Below are 17,473 nucleotides of genomic sequence, written 5' to 3' on the forward strand. Positions count from 1 at the left end.
AGCGCCTCCATGCGGCTCAGTAGCGGTGCTAGCGCTTGTATCAACGGCTCGGTGGTCGGTTCCCTCCTCGGTGGCGAAGCCGGTGCCGGTGCCGGGGGCGGCACTGGAACCGGTGCCGGAGACGGTGCCGATGGAGGTTGCAATTTCTTCATCGCTTTCTCGATGGCCTCCTGGACCAGCCGGTCCAGTTCTGCCCGGAGACCAGGGGTAACCATACCCGGCTCGACGGGAGAGGGAGGCTGAGGCAGGGCCGGAGGGACCACCGTAACCGGTGGGATCACGGCCCCCGCACCCCGGGAGGGTGAGGGTTTCCTCGATGCCTGCGAACGAGACGTGGAGGGTGTCCGGTCTGTTCGCGGCTTCTTTGTCGGTGGCTCGGCTTGAGCAGAGGTCGATGGCTGTGGATCCTCGACAGGCCGAGATTTGTGCCGTCGATAGCGGTGCTTTTCCTTCCGATCCCCTCGCCCATCCGGGGAAGGGACGGGAGTCGACGGCCGAGAAGCGATCGATGGCGGACGGTCACCGGAGGGTTGACGATGATGGTACAACTTCGACGGTGCCGGTTCCGATGACGTCGATGCTATCGATGGCGTTGGGGTGGGTGCATGGAAGAGGAGCCCCATCTTCTCCATCCTGGCTTTGCGACCCTTGGGTGTCATTAAGGCACATTTGGTGCAAGTCAGGACATCATGCTCACTACCCAAACACATCACACAAACCCTGTGGGGGTCTGTGATGGACATAGTCCGGGTACAATCCGGACAACGGCGGAACCCCGTTGCCATGGCCTGAAGCCAAAATTTAGGCTGGGGATCGGTAAGTGCCAACAGGCCTCAAGGGCCAAATTCGACGGTAGTAGATGGAAAAAGGCAAAAAACTTACCGGGTTCCGTAAGATGACTAAAAATTTGTCGAAGGGAGACCCCTGAGGGGCAAATTTTCTTAGGAAATTAACTTCCAAATTCCTGTCAGGAACGTGGTTAGAGAGCTCCTTTCACCGCGTGGCAACTGCTGCGCGGAAAAAAGAAGACTGAAGGGAGACCCCTGCTGGCTGCAGGGTCAGTGCCTTGCTGGGCATGCCCAGTAGGGGCCAGTCAAAGTTCTGTTTAAACTTTGACAGAAGTTTTCCGTGGTGGGCTCCATCCTCGATGTCGCCCATTTGTGAGGACAACCATCCTGCTTGTCCTGTGAGAAAATTCCCGTGCCCTATTTAACGAGACAATACAAATGCCCCTGACGATAAATCAGGGGCATTTGTATTGTATCGTGCACTCTAACGATTTAGGACGATTTTAAAATTATCTGACGATAATTTTAATCGTTCAAAAACGATTCACATCCCTAATCATTAGTATCCTTTGAAGATACCTCTCTCCGAACCATGCGCTGCTGAGCGACTGTCGGCTTTCCCCTTTGTTCTAGTTTAAAAGCTGCTCTCTCTCCTTTTTAAAGGTTAGCGCCAACAGTCTGGTTCCACCCTGGTTAAGGTGGAGCCCATCCCTTCGGAAGAGACTCCCCCCTTCCCCAAAAGGTTCCCCAGTGTGAGAGAGAGAGATAGGAGAAAGTTGCAAGCAAACCATCTCTCCTCCTGCTAATTCAAAACAATCTCAGTGCACCAGGATATCAAACGTTCCCAGTTATGCAGAGCAAAACACTTTTTGTATCATTATTATTTTTCATTACTGGGTCTTTGTGTCTGCTATTTTAAAATATTTTATTGGTATCCAGACATTTTTTATATGAGTTTTTAATTATTGGATATTCCATTCATCCGCTGTTTTGAAATAATCTGTTCTTTTTGTTAGTATGATTTTACTGCTACTGATTTTATATTTCTGGATTTGTTTTATAAGGATGGGTGAAGTTTCTTTTTTTCCTTTGTTGCACTGCATACAGAGACTCTGGCTTGTTGCGGTTTCCAATTCAGTTTTTGTCTGCATGCTTCTAGTTATAGGTTTTGGTCTCTTTATTCTTTGTTAGGTGAGGATCAGCACATGTGATTCAGGTGAGGTTCTCTGCTGGGGTGTAGTTTCTGTGTAGGGCTCTATAGCAGCCTGACTTGGTCCGTTTTCCTAATAGGAGATGTATCGTCTTAAGGCCTGGTGTAATTTTCAGTGTTGCCTTTTCTTAGGTAAGGTGGTTACTGTTAAGTGCTGGAAATTGGTGCTGTTTTGGTGTGGGATGTTTACCATTTATGCAATTTCTGTTCAGACAGAATATGTATCTTTTCCTTGTGTCATTCTTAACAATAAAAATAATACTGGACCATTTTTTTATTTCCCCGTAAATTGTAATGAGCAGTGTGTCACATATGTGAACGTGGTCTGTCAGGTGTGTCATGATGGGAAAAAGGTTGAGAACCACTGTTTTATACAGTTACCTATTGAAGTAAGTAAGGCTATTCTAGTATTAAGAAAATGCTCTGTCAGAAGATCTTAGAACTTCAAATGGAAAAGGTTTTCTAGCTGGTGTTTATGGGTCAATCAGGAACCCTTTAAGTGTCCTGTTCCCCTCTTACTTCAATACCTTTTTAAGCCTTTTTGACCCAGGATTGAAAACTCGGTCAGGGTCCATTTTAGTGCTGTAGGAGCATACCACAAGAATTCCTATCTCTCAGTGACCTACAGTTCCCAGATTCATGAAAGCCTAACTTATCTTAAACCTATGCTTACAGATCCTTCTGCTCTTTAAGATCTACATATAGTTCTGGCTTGCCTCTTGAAATCACCATTCAAACCTCTAGCAACAGCAGAATTACAATTCCTTTGTTGGAAGATTTTGTTTTTGATAGTTATAACTTCTGCACAAAAAGTAAGCGAGTTGCAAGCACTAGTCTCATATTCTCCATATACCTAAATTTTCTACAACAGAATAGTTTTGAAAACTTGCCCTAAATTTCTACCCAAACTGGTCTCTGTTTCACTTAAATCAAATCTATTGTATTAGCAATATTTTTTCCAAGACCACATGTCCATAAGGGTGAACAGGATCTTCATACGTTGAACTACAGAAGAGCTTTATTATTCTATTTTGGAGGGAACAAAGACAGTCTTCTCAACTATTTATCTCCTTCAGCCAGTCAAATGGGGTTTTTCAGTTACAAAAAGAACTCTTTTCACATGGATTTCTGATTCGGTATAACAGTAATAAATACAATCAGGACAAAACTTCCTAACTTTTTTTTTTATATTGTTTGTTTTAATTTTGAACTTGATTTATGTAACTTTTTGTTATTGTAAACCACTTTGATCAATGAGAAGTCAACCAAATTAAATAGTTTATTATTATTTAAGTTGAAAGCCCATCAAGTGAAAGCTTCAACAGCTTCCTTAGAAGATATTTGAAAGATTACCACCTGGTCTTCTGGCCATATCTTCATTGCTCATTACTGCCTAAAATATACTTCACATCAAGACAGCATTTTTGGCCAAGCAGTTCTCACGAGCTCATTTAATTTTTTTCAGCTTCCTCCCATCCTTGTCAAAATACACAGTTTGCATGTTTGATTGTTGATGTAAGAACATAAATGTTTTCTTGCAGCCTTCAGGTTGGGAGACCCCACTTGTGTGGACTATTGTCTTCCTTGTCCATGGAAGAAGCAGAGTTCTTTGCCTATAACAGGTGTTCTCCATGGACAACAGAACACATCTACATGATACTGTGGGGTTCAACACCAGTGGCCCTAAAATAAGATGTGCAGCACGAACATTTGGGCCTAACACTGCACAAAAACTAAACCAAAGTCTAGGCCTGAAGAGCAAGAAAAAAAATGGAGACTTGTAGCCATGTGATATTTTTGGCTTTTTTTTTTTTTTATAAAGACCTTTTTCATACAAAGAGAAAAGACTATTTCTTCATATTAAGAGACTTGTCAGCAACTCCCAAAAGAGAGGAAGAAACCTTGGACCAGAACTGAGAACATCCTTGGTGAAACGTTGTATCAAGCAAGAATACCAGCTATGAAGCTGGTATTCTAGCATCTGCCTTTGCCAATTAACTCTAAAGAGTACTGAGAATATTCCTATGCATTGAGGCATAAATGATATGTGCATCCCACTGATCCTGGGTCTATAGGAGTTGGCAATGTCCAATCCGGAGAAGAGCTGGAACCGTATGGAGCTGGATATCCAAGAGAATTACAAGAAGAAGTCAGATGATTATTGATGTCTGACATCGTCTGAACAGATGTCACTTGCTAGACGTTATTCCAGAAAACTTTATCTGAAAGAGCCTTTGCTAAGATCCTTTCCTGTGCCATGTACACAGATTATTCAAGCTCTGATAGGAGAGCTTTCCCACAGATTTAACTGTAGCAGTTGCTGCACTGGTGACTTATTTATTTATTTATTTATTTAATTAATTTCTTTTATATACCGACATTTGATCGAGATATCACATCGGTTTCCAGATAACTAAAGGAATAGGGCTAGATCGGCCCTATTTTACATTATAACATGGTAACAATTATAACAAATTATAACAGAATAATAACAGAAGACTTGTAATTTATACTGAGTTTTGGATACTCAGTACTGTCTGCAAGTTATTCCTATTGCGAGGTTTTTGGCCAGTTGGTGTATTTTAACCCCTTTTCTGCCGTTATACTTCATGGAGATGTCCGTGAGATTTTTGGGTTTTCTGTCATCCACTAAGAGGGATTTCACTGGATTAACCCATAGTGTGAGACAGTATCCTTTTGACAGGCGTGGCCCATATCTTGTGCAGAACTATAAAGGAAGCTGAGATCACAGGTTAAATTACCTTAATGGTTGGGTTAATTTAGAGTTTGTCAATTGCTTAATGCTTAAATGCAGGTAGGCTTAAAGATAGCATTTATACTTCATCTCAAATGGCAGTGCATGGATAGTTTTACAGTGGTACAAACACTGAAACTGTAAAACAAAAAACTACAAAAAAAATTGTACTGTTACTTTTTTCACATATGCTGCTAATAAACTAATTTACTACCACATAAAAGTATCATCTGCTCCTCAAAGCCAAGAATTCATATCATAGGTTATTGGTTAAGTCTGCTAACTGTTGTAAGGTTCTCCCACCAGAGACTCCCTAAAGTTGGAGGTTCCACCGAGATATTTTGAGGTTACTAGGCTGGGCCCACTGAGGTTTGTTTTTAGCAAAGTTCTTGTTAATTAACAAGTGACATCATTGTGGCGACATAATCCACTTACACTTATATAGTCTGAGGTGATTTACTTGAGATTTACAGTACATGATATTACAGTATCTGCTGACACATAGTGTGCAGTCGGAGTTTTGCTATTCTGCCTGTAGTGGGTTAACCAGTAATGCTTCCAGGTGCTGGCAGTTTCAAATAAGAGGTAATTTATTATTACTTCTGCCAGGGAAGCTTCAAAGTTTGTTTTCCCTGTGCCGTGTGAAAAGCTAAAGCAAGGCTAAGTGCCTCACAGTTTTACATCTGTTTAAATACAGTTTAACTTTAAAATTAGCAGTGTTCTAATTAAAGTTTGATCTTGCCATATATCTTGGTAAAAGAGTATTTTCATGATTTGTTTATAAACCGATTCTAAAAATGTTTTTGGAATACCTCCATGCTGATACAGAATTTGGTGCCTGGAAATCCAGGCAACAAATCCACGGACTCCCAATATGAGTTACAAAGCATTTCTAATCAACTTGCTTTGCTGACAAAACAATGTTCCACAAATAATGAAGTTAAGACTTTGATTAACAAGCTTGCAGATTTTGAGAGTTTCATAGCACAACAAGCAAATGATTTATCTTTGTTAAACAAATGGGAGGTTTGCGTTCGCTGGCTGAGTTCCAAGAAAGTAACGCTGATTTAAAGCAATCTGTTGTACAAACGCTGCACACAGATGTGGAGACTGCTTTTGATTTATTCCCTAGTGAGGAAAATGTTTTAGAACAGAACTTGCATTCAGTGGTTGGAGCACAAAATTCCATGAACAGAATTCGCTCTGAGTTGTCTGGAAAGTCCAGGGCAGATTTTCCATTTTGCTCCAAATGGGAGAATGACTCCCCCTTAGTGAAATCTTCAGAGCATGATACAGGAGGGGGAGACCCACTGTGGTCCGAAAGTGTATGCCACCTGTTGCAACTAGGGACAAAGGCATTTTGATTTATCTCCCGCCAATACAGGAAGAGTTGTAACACAAACAGTTATTATGAGAGGTTTCAAACTCTTAAACGTTCTGAGAACACCTCTCAAGGAAAGTGACTTTAGTGAGCACTTTAAAAAGCTTCACTATGTGTTTCATGCTTTCTGGATTGTAAAATATGCAATCCAGGAATTGGACTTTAGATCCAATACTGGACAGAAAATAAGAGCCCCGGCACAGCCAGATCAATGCCAGTTACATGTCCAAATAAGCAAGCAGGTTGCTGCAATTTCAGATCCATGTACGCCATGAACGCTTGGAGTTAGGAAAGTTACCTCAAGTCTAAACTACACAGATTATACAGTTCAAAAATGTTGTGTCTGTTACCTAATGATCAGAAAATGAAAGTTGATACTTTAAATATACAACTGATATCTCTCCAGCAAATGGTGCGTGAGAGAAGTCAGAGTTAACTGATGTTGTAGCTCAAGTGAGCCCGTATCAGAATGCAGTTTTGCATACACAGTTCATTTCCTTGATTAACGTTAACGAAAACACTCAGGTTGTAAAGCAAAATACTGAAGTGTCGCATACAGAGTTATAAAGAGAGCAAATTAATGCTTTAGAGATGCTGGAATTGTCAGCTGGTTGTGAATCCTTCAATCCCAAGTCCAGAGAACAGAAAACAGGCTAACTAAAAATTCTCAATCCTTCTCTTTTATTTATTTATTTATTTATTTATTTATTTTTTTTTTTTTTTTTAATATTCTTGATCCCTCAAAGAAAACAGGAAAGGCCTAAAACCTGAAAACCTGCACTGGGGACTAGCAAGTCCCGTGCTCAATCTGCTGGAGTCAGAAATTACTGGGGATTGAGGCTCAGGGGATGAGGTCATATAGGACCGCCCCTTTGGAATTTTTGTTCTGACTCCATCTGCTGGACAGGGATAATAACCCACTGTCTGGACTGATCCTTGGTACTACAGGAACGAAAATTAGCAGGTGAGAAATAATTTTCTTTTAGAGATGCTGGAATTGTCAGCTGGTTGTGAATCCTTCAATCCCAAGTCCAGACTGGAGTTCTCAGAAGCTCTGAAGACAGAGGGTGTTTACCCCACTGACTCTGTGCCAGCTGAGTCTGAATCCTATGATCTGGAGTCTAGCCCAGAGTTCTCAGAAGCTCTGAAGACAGAGGGTGACAGCCAGTACAGGAATGGACGTTTGTCCAAATCTAGGTGCTCGGCCAAAAAGAAGACCAAAGGGGAAGAAGTGTCCACCCAGAACCTCCGGTGTACCACCTCTCACCACAGGGGGGAGCTCAGGGCCAAAGAAAACTGATTCTAGAGAAAGTACTCAGAATCTGAACAAAGAAGAACTTTTTTTAGGAAACGAGTTTCTGAAAAGGTTGACACGAGTCCACAAGACTTCTTGGACACAGTCCATGATAAGGGACAAACACCCAATTCCTTATTCTAAGGTTCTGCAAGGAGGGGAGGTCAAAAGTTCTTGTTCTGTAGAACGAAAAGATACCTCAATCAGACTTAATTTTCAGAGGTCAACTGATCGTATTCTCCTAGAGCTCCACTGCAAAGGAGCTGGAGAAAAAAATAAAGGAAAGTGAGAATGTTATCTTAATGATGATAGCCTGAAAATTCTCTTGAAGGCGCTATCTACAAAGAGTGAACAGACACCAGAGGTTTGCCAGGTAAAGGTACCTGAGCTTAAGGGCTCACACCTGCGCATCGTAGAAAACGTACTTACACCAGGAGGGAAAACGCATTCTGGTGTATACACAGTTAGAATCCAGTCAGGAAGTCCCAGCCTACCTGCTACTGGACAGGGACTATTCACTAATTAGTGATTCCTATTTTCACCAGTTTAAGAGCAAATTGGCATTAGCTTGCTACAAAGACTGAGGAGACTCATGCCAGAACACCCACGCATGCTCAAAACACTTGAGTTTTCTGAGTTCTGAGAGGTTTTCCATCTTGGCACTGTTAGATACTGATTTGTCCTGCTATCCACAGAAAACACCTTTTACAGGTAAGCAACTTCGCTTTTTCTTCACATTCCAAGTATTTCTCCCTGTGCTGATATTTGAGATCCCTTTAAAAAAAAACACCCCCAAAAATATTATACAGACACTAAGCAGGGTAGAAAAATATTCCATTTTTATAACGTAAAATTAATTTGCTATTCTGTTCCATCTATATACCATCATCCATGGTCAAGGTTCAATCCACAGAAATGTAATTATTAAATATGCAAAAAGATGTAAATGAATGCAAAATGTGCCACATAATTTCAGAAGCTTGCTGCAGAATTGACCCATGAACTGCTGCAGGCTACTGGAGGCTGAAATTATTAGTAACCAAGTGTTGGAAATGGTCAGATCTCAGTATTGTGTTGTACAATTTATAACATTTATTTAGTTAGTTATTTTATATACCGTCGTTCCAAATAAAGATCACAAAGGTTTACAACATAACATACATATTATGGCATGACTTATACAATGACAAAGTAATTGCATAACGTACATATTATACATAGGCATAACATTGACAATGTAATCAAGTGAGATATAGATCTACGGGGTGATCTAGTGTTTTAACTAAAGGTACTGGGATAAGAGGTTAGGGGTTTATAAAATATGTTTCAGATTTATTATTTTGGTGTCGTCTGGGTATGATGGGCTATTTAGTTCATTAATGTCTGACCTTATTGGAGCTTTTTCTGAGTACAGGTCATTTTGTTGTCCTTATTGGTGTTTGCTCTGATTTCAGGTAAGTTACTGTAGGTTATAGGCATTTTAAAATAACCATGTTTTCAGTTTACTTTTGAATTTCTCTCTTTCTGGGGTGAGTCGTAGTGTCTCAGGTAGTGGCCCATAGTATTGGGCCAGCAGTGGAGAACACACGGTCTCTTTTTGTTAGATAAGTATTCAGTAGTGTTGGCACAGCTAATAATCCTTTGAGATCTTCGTGATCTCTATGGTTTGTATGGTTGTAGTCCAATGGCCACCAGACCTAGGTTATTAGAATAGATGGTTGTATGTATTAGTGTTAATATTTTGTGGTGAATTCGGGATTGTAGAGATAGCCAATGTAGAGCTATCAGTGAGTGCATGATGTGATCAGATTTTCTTGTTCTATTAAGAGCCTTGCTGAGGCATTTTGTAGAAGTTGTAGCTTTTTTATTAGACAGTTAGGTACTCCTAGTAAAAGAGAATTACAGTAGTCTGTTAGTTCTGCAAACTCTCATTCTCTATGCGGAAGTCTTCATGAGTCAGCAATGGTTTCACATAGCCTGTTAATTTCTTTATGTGCTTTTCCATTGTTAGGCTTTCATCTATCTGCACTCCTAAGTGCTGTACTTGGTCAGAGGGTGTAATTTTAAAGTTACCCAGGTCTAGTGGATGGGGTGTAACTATGGGTGGATTTCTTCTTAGCAGTATGATTTCAGTTTTTTTGTGTTTAGGGTTAGTTTGAGTTGGGATAGTTCATATTGTATTGCTTTTATGTGTGTCTAGAGTGTCAGTGCTGTATGGTATGTAGAACTGGATTTCGTCAGCATTATAGGTAGAAGGTGATTCCTAGATCAGATAGTAATTTGCTTAGAGGAAGCATGTAGATGTTCAAGGAATGACCACTTATAGTGAGGGATGGCAAGACAGAGTCTGAGACTGATGGGACCTACAATCTTCAGGTACCTGCTTCTATTTCCACCTCTGTAAAGGACACAAAATCATCAGTAGAGTGAGCATGCATGCTCCCAGTGCTCAGCTTCTCTTCATGTCCTCCCTTTTAGAAAGGAAGTGTAAGCTGGGAGAGAAGGAATAGGTGCTGGGACTGTGACTCCATCCTCCTGGTGCTTTGTGTTCAGTGGCCCATGATAGAGAGAAAAACATAGAGAGGAGAAAGGATCATGTTTGAGGGAAAGGTGAACATTTTGTGTTGCTTTTTACCAAGATCTGCACAAATTTTATATCATTTTATTTTTTTGCAGAATGGGAGAAAGAAGAATTTGAAAGAATCCAAAAGGAAAATAATTCCTTCTTGGGAAATCTGGATAAAGAAGAAAAGGTCAAGTTGGAGACTGAGCTGTCTAAGATGGAAAATGAAAGACTGGATTTTGACAAACTGGAGGAAAGGCGCATGAAAGAGATTTTGCTTGCAAGGATGAATGAAATTGACAAAGAAAACCAAGACACGTCTTACACTGACATCTTTGGCACAAAATCCTCTTCACAAATGCAACTCCCAGATTCATTGCCGAGATATGATACGCCAGAGAAAAAGCATAAAAACTACAAGTTTTCTGAGCCTACACAAAAACTGTTTAATGGCCTCCCAGTGCAAGGAAGCAGTGAACCTGGCCCAAAAGCCGAAGGGCAAGGGCGCAGAGGCTTTAAGACCACAGACTCTAGCAATGATTTGGCATTTGGCAGTTATGCACCTTCTTTTGGAAAACGTTCAGGAAGGCCTGGTTTGTTTACTCAAAAAAGTGACATTTTAGAAGAAAAGCCTGCTAGCAATATAGATGTTAATATCCAGAAAGAGAAAAAGTCCAATCTAATGGAGCAGCTGTTTGGTACTAGCACCAGCACTACCATTTCTTCAAAACCCAATGACTCAAGCCCCTTTGCTTCAGGCAAGGATGACTTTGAAGCTGGTCATACTCTCCCGTGGGACAAAGGGAACAAAGTCAGAGCAAAAGATGACGCTGTCTTTTCCAGTGAAGGGAAAAGCATGAACTCTAGGCACCGTGTACCCCATACGAGCAGACCAGCAGTGAAAGTTGTGGATTCTTTAGAAGATGAAATTGAAGAAGTGGTTTTGTGAGAATTGTACAGTCCATTTCCCAAATGTATATAGAGATGTCTCACTACAGTATTTATTACTTCAGCTGTTTAAATACCTATATATTTAGAAAGAAAACCCAAGAGTGATTTTGAAAAGCAGGGCCATAGCTACTGCACATTCTTAAGACTCTTTCTAATACTACAGTACTCATTTTTGTACAGTCTGATTTTAATAAATCCTTTTTTTTAAGTACACTGTAAGATAATGGTTAAAGATGTACATTTTCTAAAACAAGATTGAAACATCATTATTGTTGCCTTAAACTTTATGTAGATATTTCTGTGCTGTGAGCTTGAGTATTTCTTCATTTGTTAATTTGGTCTTGAATTTTCTCCCTACTTGATATCCGAATACTGTAGTGATTGGCACCATGCGTTCTTTGCAGTACACTAACAAGCATTGAATAGTTTGTAGGTGTCTAATACATTTCATCCAAACCAGGATCCTAATAGTTTAATGAAATTTTTCAGATGCATGCATACAGTCGCCTTTCAGGTAGATGTCTAAAGTAACAAGGTATGGTTATAAAGGCCAGGAAATGAGCAGCTGGACTAAGGGTTCCTTTATGGTCTCCACTAAAAGAGCTGGCCCTTAGCTGTGTGGCTGCATCATAAATTCAGATTCTAGGACCTCCATTTGGAGAACTGGCCTGAAGCAAAAGAAGAACTATTAACGCTTAGTGTCACATTTTTGTTTTCTGAATTACATGGAAGATTTTACAGAAGGGGGGGAGGGGGCCATCATTCTTGTTATCTTCTAGTTAATCTGGATTAATATAGCAGGGATCTTTATCCTGCAAAATTCCTGAGCCACTTCCTTTTTTTTTTTCTCATGCACACAGTTTCAGATCTGTACTGTGGTGATGCAAGTCTGTTCTACACAAATTAAATTTGCAGAATAGGGACCAGTGGACATTAAGGGGGCAGTTTTCACTAAACTGTACAGTTTCTCTTTGAAAATTCTCTAAAGTTACATGAATGGAAGAGTACTTACAGAACTTGCCCCTGTTATGTGCAGCTAGGATTACAGTGAAAAAATAAGGTGCATGCATTTGAAACAAATGATAGATGTGTAGTTTATCCCTCTGAGGCAAATGCTACCACCAACACCTACTTTCAAAGTGTCTAAATCTGGGTGCCTAGTAAACCTGGACAGCTATAATTGGCAGTGCAACAGCCAGGCAGGTTTCAGACAAAGGATCTAGCCATAACATACCACTGCCTCGATGTCTTTAAAACACTGCTCTCTAAGAGCCCCCTCTTCAAAAACACACGGAGAGGGTAAGATAACTGAATAACTTTGTCCAGTTATCTTTATCCAGTGGAACTTAGCTGGATAAGTGTTCCACTGACTATCCAGATACCTTTAGGACAGCTATTTATGGACCAAATTGTGCACACAAATTTAGCCAGATCGCCCTTAATATGATAATATCCAACTAAAGATGTTAGCTCGCCCTTGCTATGCCTCCACCCCCTACTCTTTTTATCACAGTAACTCTGTCCACACAAAAATTGTCTGGACAAAGTTACCCAAAGGGGGATATTTTTTTAAAGGTCCAGATTTAAGTGGTTTAAAGCAAATTTTATCTGCATAAATCTTTTGAATATGGACCCATAAATAATTTACACAGGGTCATGAAATTAGTGCTGTTTCTCAAATGGGTCCTGGAGTATCCATTAGCAAGCCTTGTTTCTACAGGAGTTACAGACTGAATAGGCATGCAAATGCGGATAGCCTGAAAACCAGACTGGCTAGGAGGTATGGCAGGACTAGTATGAGAAACACTGCTCTAAGGCAGGGGTGGCCAACTCTAGTCCTCAGAAGCCACAAAAGGCCTGGTTGCCAATCTATCCACAATGAATATGCATTAGATGAATATGTAGGCAGTGCATGCAAATCTATTATGGATATCCCAAAACCAGGCCCATTTGTGGCTCTTGAGAACCGGCATTGACCACCCATGCTTGAGTTCCTGGACTTCCACATGAACCTTTTTCTTCTGATCACAAGATTATATTGTCACCTTCATAATGATTTTCTCTAAGACTGCCAGTTGCTGTTCAGTGGATCATATAGACATGGAGATAAGAGGACAAAAGCACTGTAGTTTAGTCCTCTAAACTAACATAGTCCCTTAGTGTTCTTGTACTGTCATAAGAATATTTAAATGTACAGTAATTCAATTTTTTTTTTTTTGCTTCTTTTGTTCAAGCTGAGCAAGTGAAGTAGAGTTCAAGCCTCTAATTATCCTGTGGGTAAAATAAAGGCTAATCCATCCTTGTAAGGGTATTTGCAAGACTGCTTTATTGTAGAATAAGATTGATGCATCTATCATTCACCTAGTTAGCTGAAAGTTATTTTAACATCATTTGTAATATTTAAGATTTTTAACAAAGACAGTTTGTAATCTGTGTGATCTCCAAAAGGGGGTTAATTGAAGGCTGGCCCCATCCTATCTTCCTAAGAACCCTTTACAGATTCAGGCATGCTGATATGCAGCACAGCTTTCCTTCAGATCGTGAAGATCAATAAGAACATTACAGGCTCAGAAATATTTCAGCACTTGAACTAAGATGCATCAAATTCTATAATTTAAGCATACAAATATAAAGAATAGGAATATGCTGGAAAAATAGTTGTGTACAATTTGACTCACCAACATACATACTAATAAAGCTGACCAAATAATCCATCAACTTCATTTTGCTTCAAGTTTTACTCTTAAGATTTAGTTTACTGGTTTGTCTTAGCTGTGAGCTTTAATTTGTTTTCAGTCAATATGCTTCTCAGACAACAACCAACAAGGACTGAATTGCACAGGCTGGGTAAACAAATAAGCGTGGGAGTAGCTTGCTTATTGCGGAGGTTACTACCCCATACCAATTAAATTGGAGACTTCACTTTGATGCAGATCCACACTGCTCTCTTCATCAATGGCAGGGGTGGAAGGAAATTAGAACCATAAAGTTACCAATAAGGGTCCTGAACTCAGCAGTCAGAGTAACATATTTTTTTCATACTTAAGTGTGAACACTTGCTGGGCAGACTGGATGGGCCAGTTGGTTGTCTTCTGCCGTCATTTCTGTGTTTCAGTTGAAACCCTGTAGTGTGTTTCTCCCCCCACCTACCCTCCTTCCAGCTTTTATTATGTAGATATTGATTCCTGAATAGGAATAGAAACTGCTGGTGTTTGATTTATTGAGAGAGAACAGTCTCTGCTCTTACATCTGATGTTCCTGACCAACACTAAATAGAAAGATCAGAGAAAAATGCAGTGCAATAACTATAGGATTGCATTATTAACACAAACATTGTGGAAGCTCCATGGCTGTCCTATCAGTATACAACTCTTGGGTTAAAAAGGAAGCTGCCAAATTTAGGATTAAAGTATGATGAGTTCACAGAATCAAGGACCACCTAATCTAGCAGTGACACAGAGGTCTTCCAGGAGGTTGGGAAACTTGGATTGCAATACCCAGATGCATCATCTCTCCTGCTCCTCTACAAAATTGTATTTCTTTAGCCCCACAGTTTCCTTCTGTTCCTTGGGTCTCCAAGCAAAACTGGCCTCCAATGGACTACAGTAGAAGAGCAGCCTAGTGATTAGATCAGCAGGCTATAAACCAGGGTTCAAAATACCTACTGTGCCTGAATGTGATGTCACAAAAGGTAGAATAATAAATTTAAAAATATTAAATTAACCCTCACTTAGAACTAGCCAGGTGCCTTGGCCCCTTCCACTTAGCCCACACATTGCAGTGCCAGTCTGATCGGGGACATAGACTGCAGCTCCCTATGAGACTGCAAGCACAGTATGACCAGGAGGTGGAAACTTTAAGTTTTTGTATAGTGCTTATAATAGTAACCCCATGCCAACCATAAAACCACCATTTAGCAATGGCTGAGATTTCTCCTAGGGGCTGTGAATGCTATCTCCGCAACTTCTCCAGCCCCATTGGGGAGCAGATGTTAGGGCTGGGAATTGAGTTTGGGTCTTCTGCAGCAGTGCCCACCAGCCAGTCAGGTTTTCAGGCTATCAACAATGAATATGCATGAGAGAAAATGTGCAAGCACTGCCTCCATAACAAAGGGATAGGAGAGAAACCCAGGTGAAAAACAAGAAACTTCTGGAAGAAGATGCCATAGTGATTGGAGTAAATTTGGGAAGAGGAAAGTTCGCTGCCTTCCAATTACCACAATTTGTAGAGATGGGTAGAGCTAGAGATATAAACAATGGGAAATAGAACTGGAATTAAATTAGGCAAATTATGAGAGGTCCATATTCAGTAAGCCAAGGAGCAGACAAGTTATCCAACTCGTTAGCTGGATAACTTATGAAAGATGGTCAGTGGGCAAGGCTCCAACTGAAATACTTGGCTAAAGTTATCAGAGTAACTGGCTATATTTGAATATAACAGGTCAGGTATAAAGTCATACTCTGATAACTTTAATCTTAACCAGCTAAATTCAATATATAGATAAGTAAAAACTCCTCCTGGATCAGCAGGCCCAATCCCTCCCCCCACTAACTAAACATATTGCCACATGGTGCTTGACAGCTGCCTCCTAAAGCTGGAAAAAAGATTGACAAAGTTGCAGGCTATAACTCTCTCAGATATTTTTTTTTAATTTAATGTTTTATTTATCAGCTTTTAAACCAAATATACAAACATAATATTTGTATCAGAAATACAGAGATTATAATCAAAATATTGGACTATCCTGCCCTTAACAAAAGAACAGATTCCAAGTAATTCTTATTACAAACATCATCCTCTTGTTACATAGGAAACTTGGGGAGAAATTAAACTATACGAGGAGTATATATATAGAAACAATTACAAATTTATAAGCCCTGTCACCACCCATTTTCCATATAGACCTCTTTATACCTCTTCAGGAGGTCTCCTACCAGATAAGAAATCCCTCAGTTGGTGTGGTAAAAAGAAAACATACGTATTTCTGGCCAGTTGTATTATGCATTTACAGGGGTAACGTAGTTTAAAACTACCCCCTGCTGCTATGGTCTCAGCTCTCATAAGTAGGAATTCTTTTCTACGCTGCTGCGTAGACTTAGCTAGATCGGGGTATACCCAGACAAGACCACCACAAAAAGGAACATTCATATTTTTTAAGTAATTCTTCATAATTGAAGATACAGCTGTTTCATCAAAGAAAGACACAAAGAGCACTGCACGATCAATAATTTCAGCATTAGAATTTTCTAGGTAATCAGTCAGATTATGGAAATCTGAAACTTGAGAGGGAAATATAATCGGTGTGCTACTTTTTTTTTGGCAGGAAAAAGAGTTTTCTAGTAGCTGGTATCTCATTCTGAGGAATCTTTAAAACCTCCAATGCAAATTTTTTAAAGGATAACAAGGGTATCTCCCCAGATATTATAGGAAAGTTCAAGAGTCTTAGAAAATTATATGAGACATTTAAATCTATCAATTCTAATCTTCTTAATGATGAAATTCTTTCTAAGACCATTGTAGCGTTAGTGCTTTGGATGTTTTTTATATCATCGTTAATTTTCTTTATAGAATTATCCTGCTCCAAAAACTTTTGATTTGTGTCTGTTCGAGCACCCCAACCTTAGCTGCTATCTCGTCCAGCTTCAGGGTTTGGTTATCTAGTTTAGCAGATATTCTCACCATGAGTTCCCAGATGTTATCCAGGGTAATAACCACCAGTTTGATCAATTGCTGGGAGAGAGTTCTTACCCAGAGTTCGACGAGTCCACTCGTCTCTCCCGTTGTTCTGGGTCCATCCTCTGCCATCTCCACTCCTCTCCTCGGCTCCTCAAACCCTCGGGGTTCCAGGACATCTCCTGCCTCTCCAACCGTTCGGTCGGTGTCTGGGCCACCCTGCTGAGTATGCCCGCTGATATCATCAGCCTGCGACTCAGCTCCTCGGTTGATGGAAGGGGGCCAAGCTCTGACCGGCGTCCTGAGGTCAGGAGGGCTCAGAGAAAGTTAACTATCTCAGATATTGAAATGCAGATTCTGAGCTGTCTCCTAATCCCACCCACAGCCCCAACCTGCCTATCTCATCCAGAACCCCACGCCAAGGCTGCTGGGAGCACAGGACTGTAGACAGCATACCAGCATTGTTAAGAGGATTACACAACTGCAACACCGGTAGCATACGCTCTGGCAGTTTGCTCCCAGTAGCCATGGGAATTTAGGGTGAGGTAGGGAATTAGGAAATGGCCTGGAGCCCACTGGGCAATTTCAGTATCGGGAGAGGGGTGCTACAGAACCCACATTTCAATTCCTTTTGGGGTTGATGTGCTATACTCTAAGAATATATTATTTTGGAGATGGGGAGCTAGGGATTGGGCTCGCTGGCTTGGAATTTTTTTTTTGTTTGTACTTATCTGGTTAACTTTAGGACTGCTCTGACATACTCCTAAACTTAGCCAGATAATATATTAGGTCATCCTTGCCATGCCTCCAGCTCCATACCCTTTTCCTCCAGGTAACTTTGCACACAAAAGTGTGTGA

General features: G+C 40.5%; 1 protein-coding gene and 1 long non-coding RNA gene across 7 annotated transcripts in view; one reads left to right on the forward strand and one right to left on the reverse strand.

The window, feature by feature from the left end:
• LCA5 (lebercilin LCA5) overlaps nt 1-12,455 on the forward strand; it is a 212,250-nt gene extending 199,795 nt beyond the window's left edge. For all 6 annotated transcript variants that reach the window (XM_029595558.1, XM_029595559.1, XM_029595562.1 and 3 more), the window contains one exon: nt 10,105-12,455. In XM_029595558.1, coding sequence (XP_029451418.1) covers nt 10,105-10,940 — 836 coding nt within the window. In that variant the 3' untranslated portion in view covers nt 10,941-12,455. The remainder of the gene's footprint in view (nt 1-10,104) is intronic.
• The window catches only part of LOC115087879, a 147,047-nt gene that overhangs the window by 99,865 nt on the left and 29,709 nt on the right, over nt 1-17,473 (reverse strand). The gene's annotated exons all lie outside the window — the stretch shown is intronic.

This window comes from Rhinatrema bivittatum, chromosome 3, assembly GCF_901001135.1.
Source record: "Rhinatrema bivittatum chromosome 3, aRhiBiv1.1, whole genome shotgun sequence".
Classification (NCBI taxonomy): domain Eukaryota; kingdom Metazoa; phylum Chordata; class Amphibia; order Gymnophiona; family Rhinatrematidae; genus Rhinatrema; species Rhinatrema bivittatum.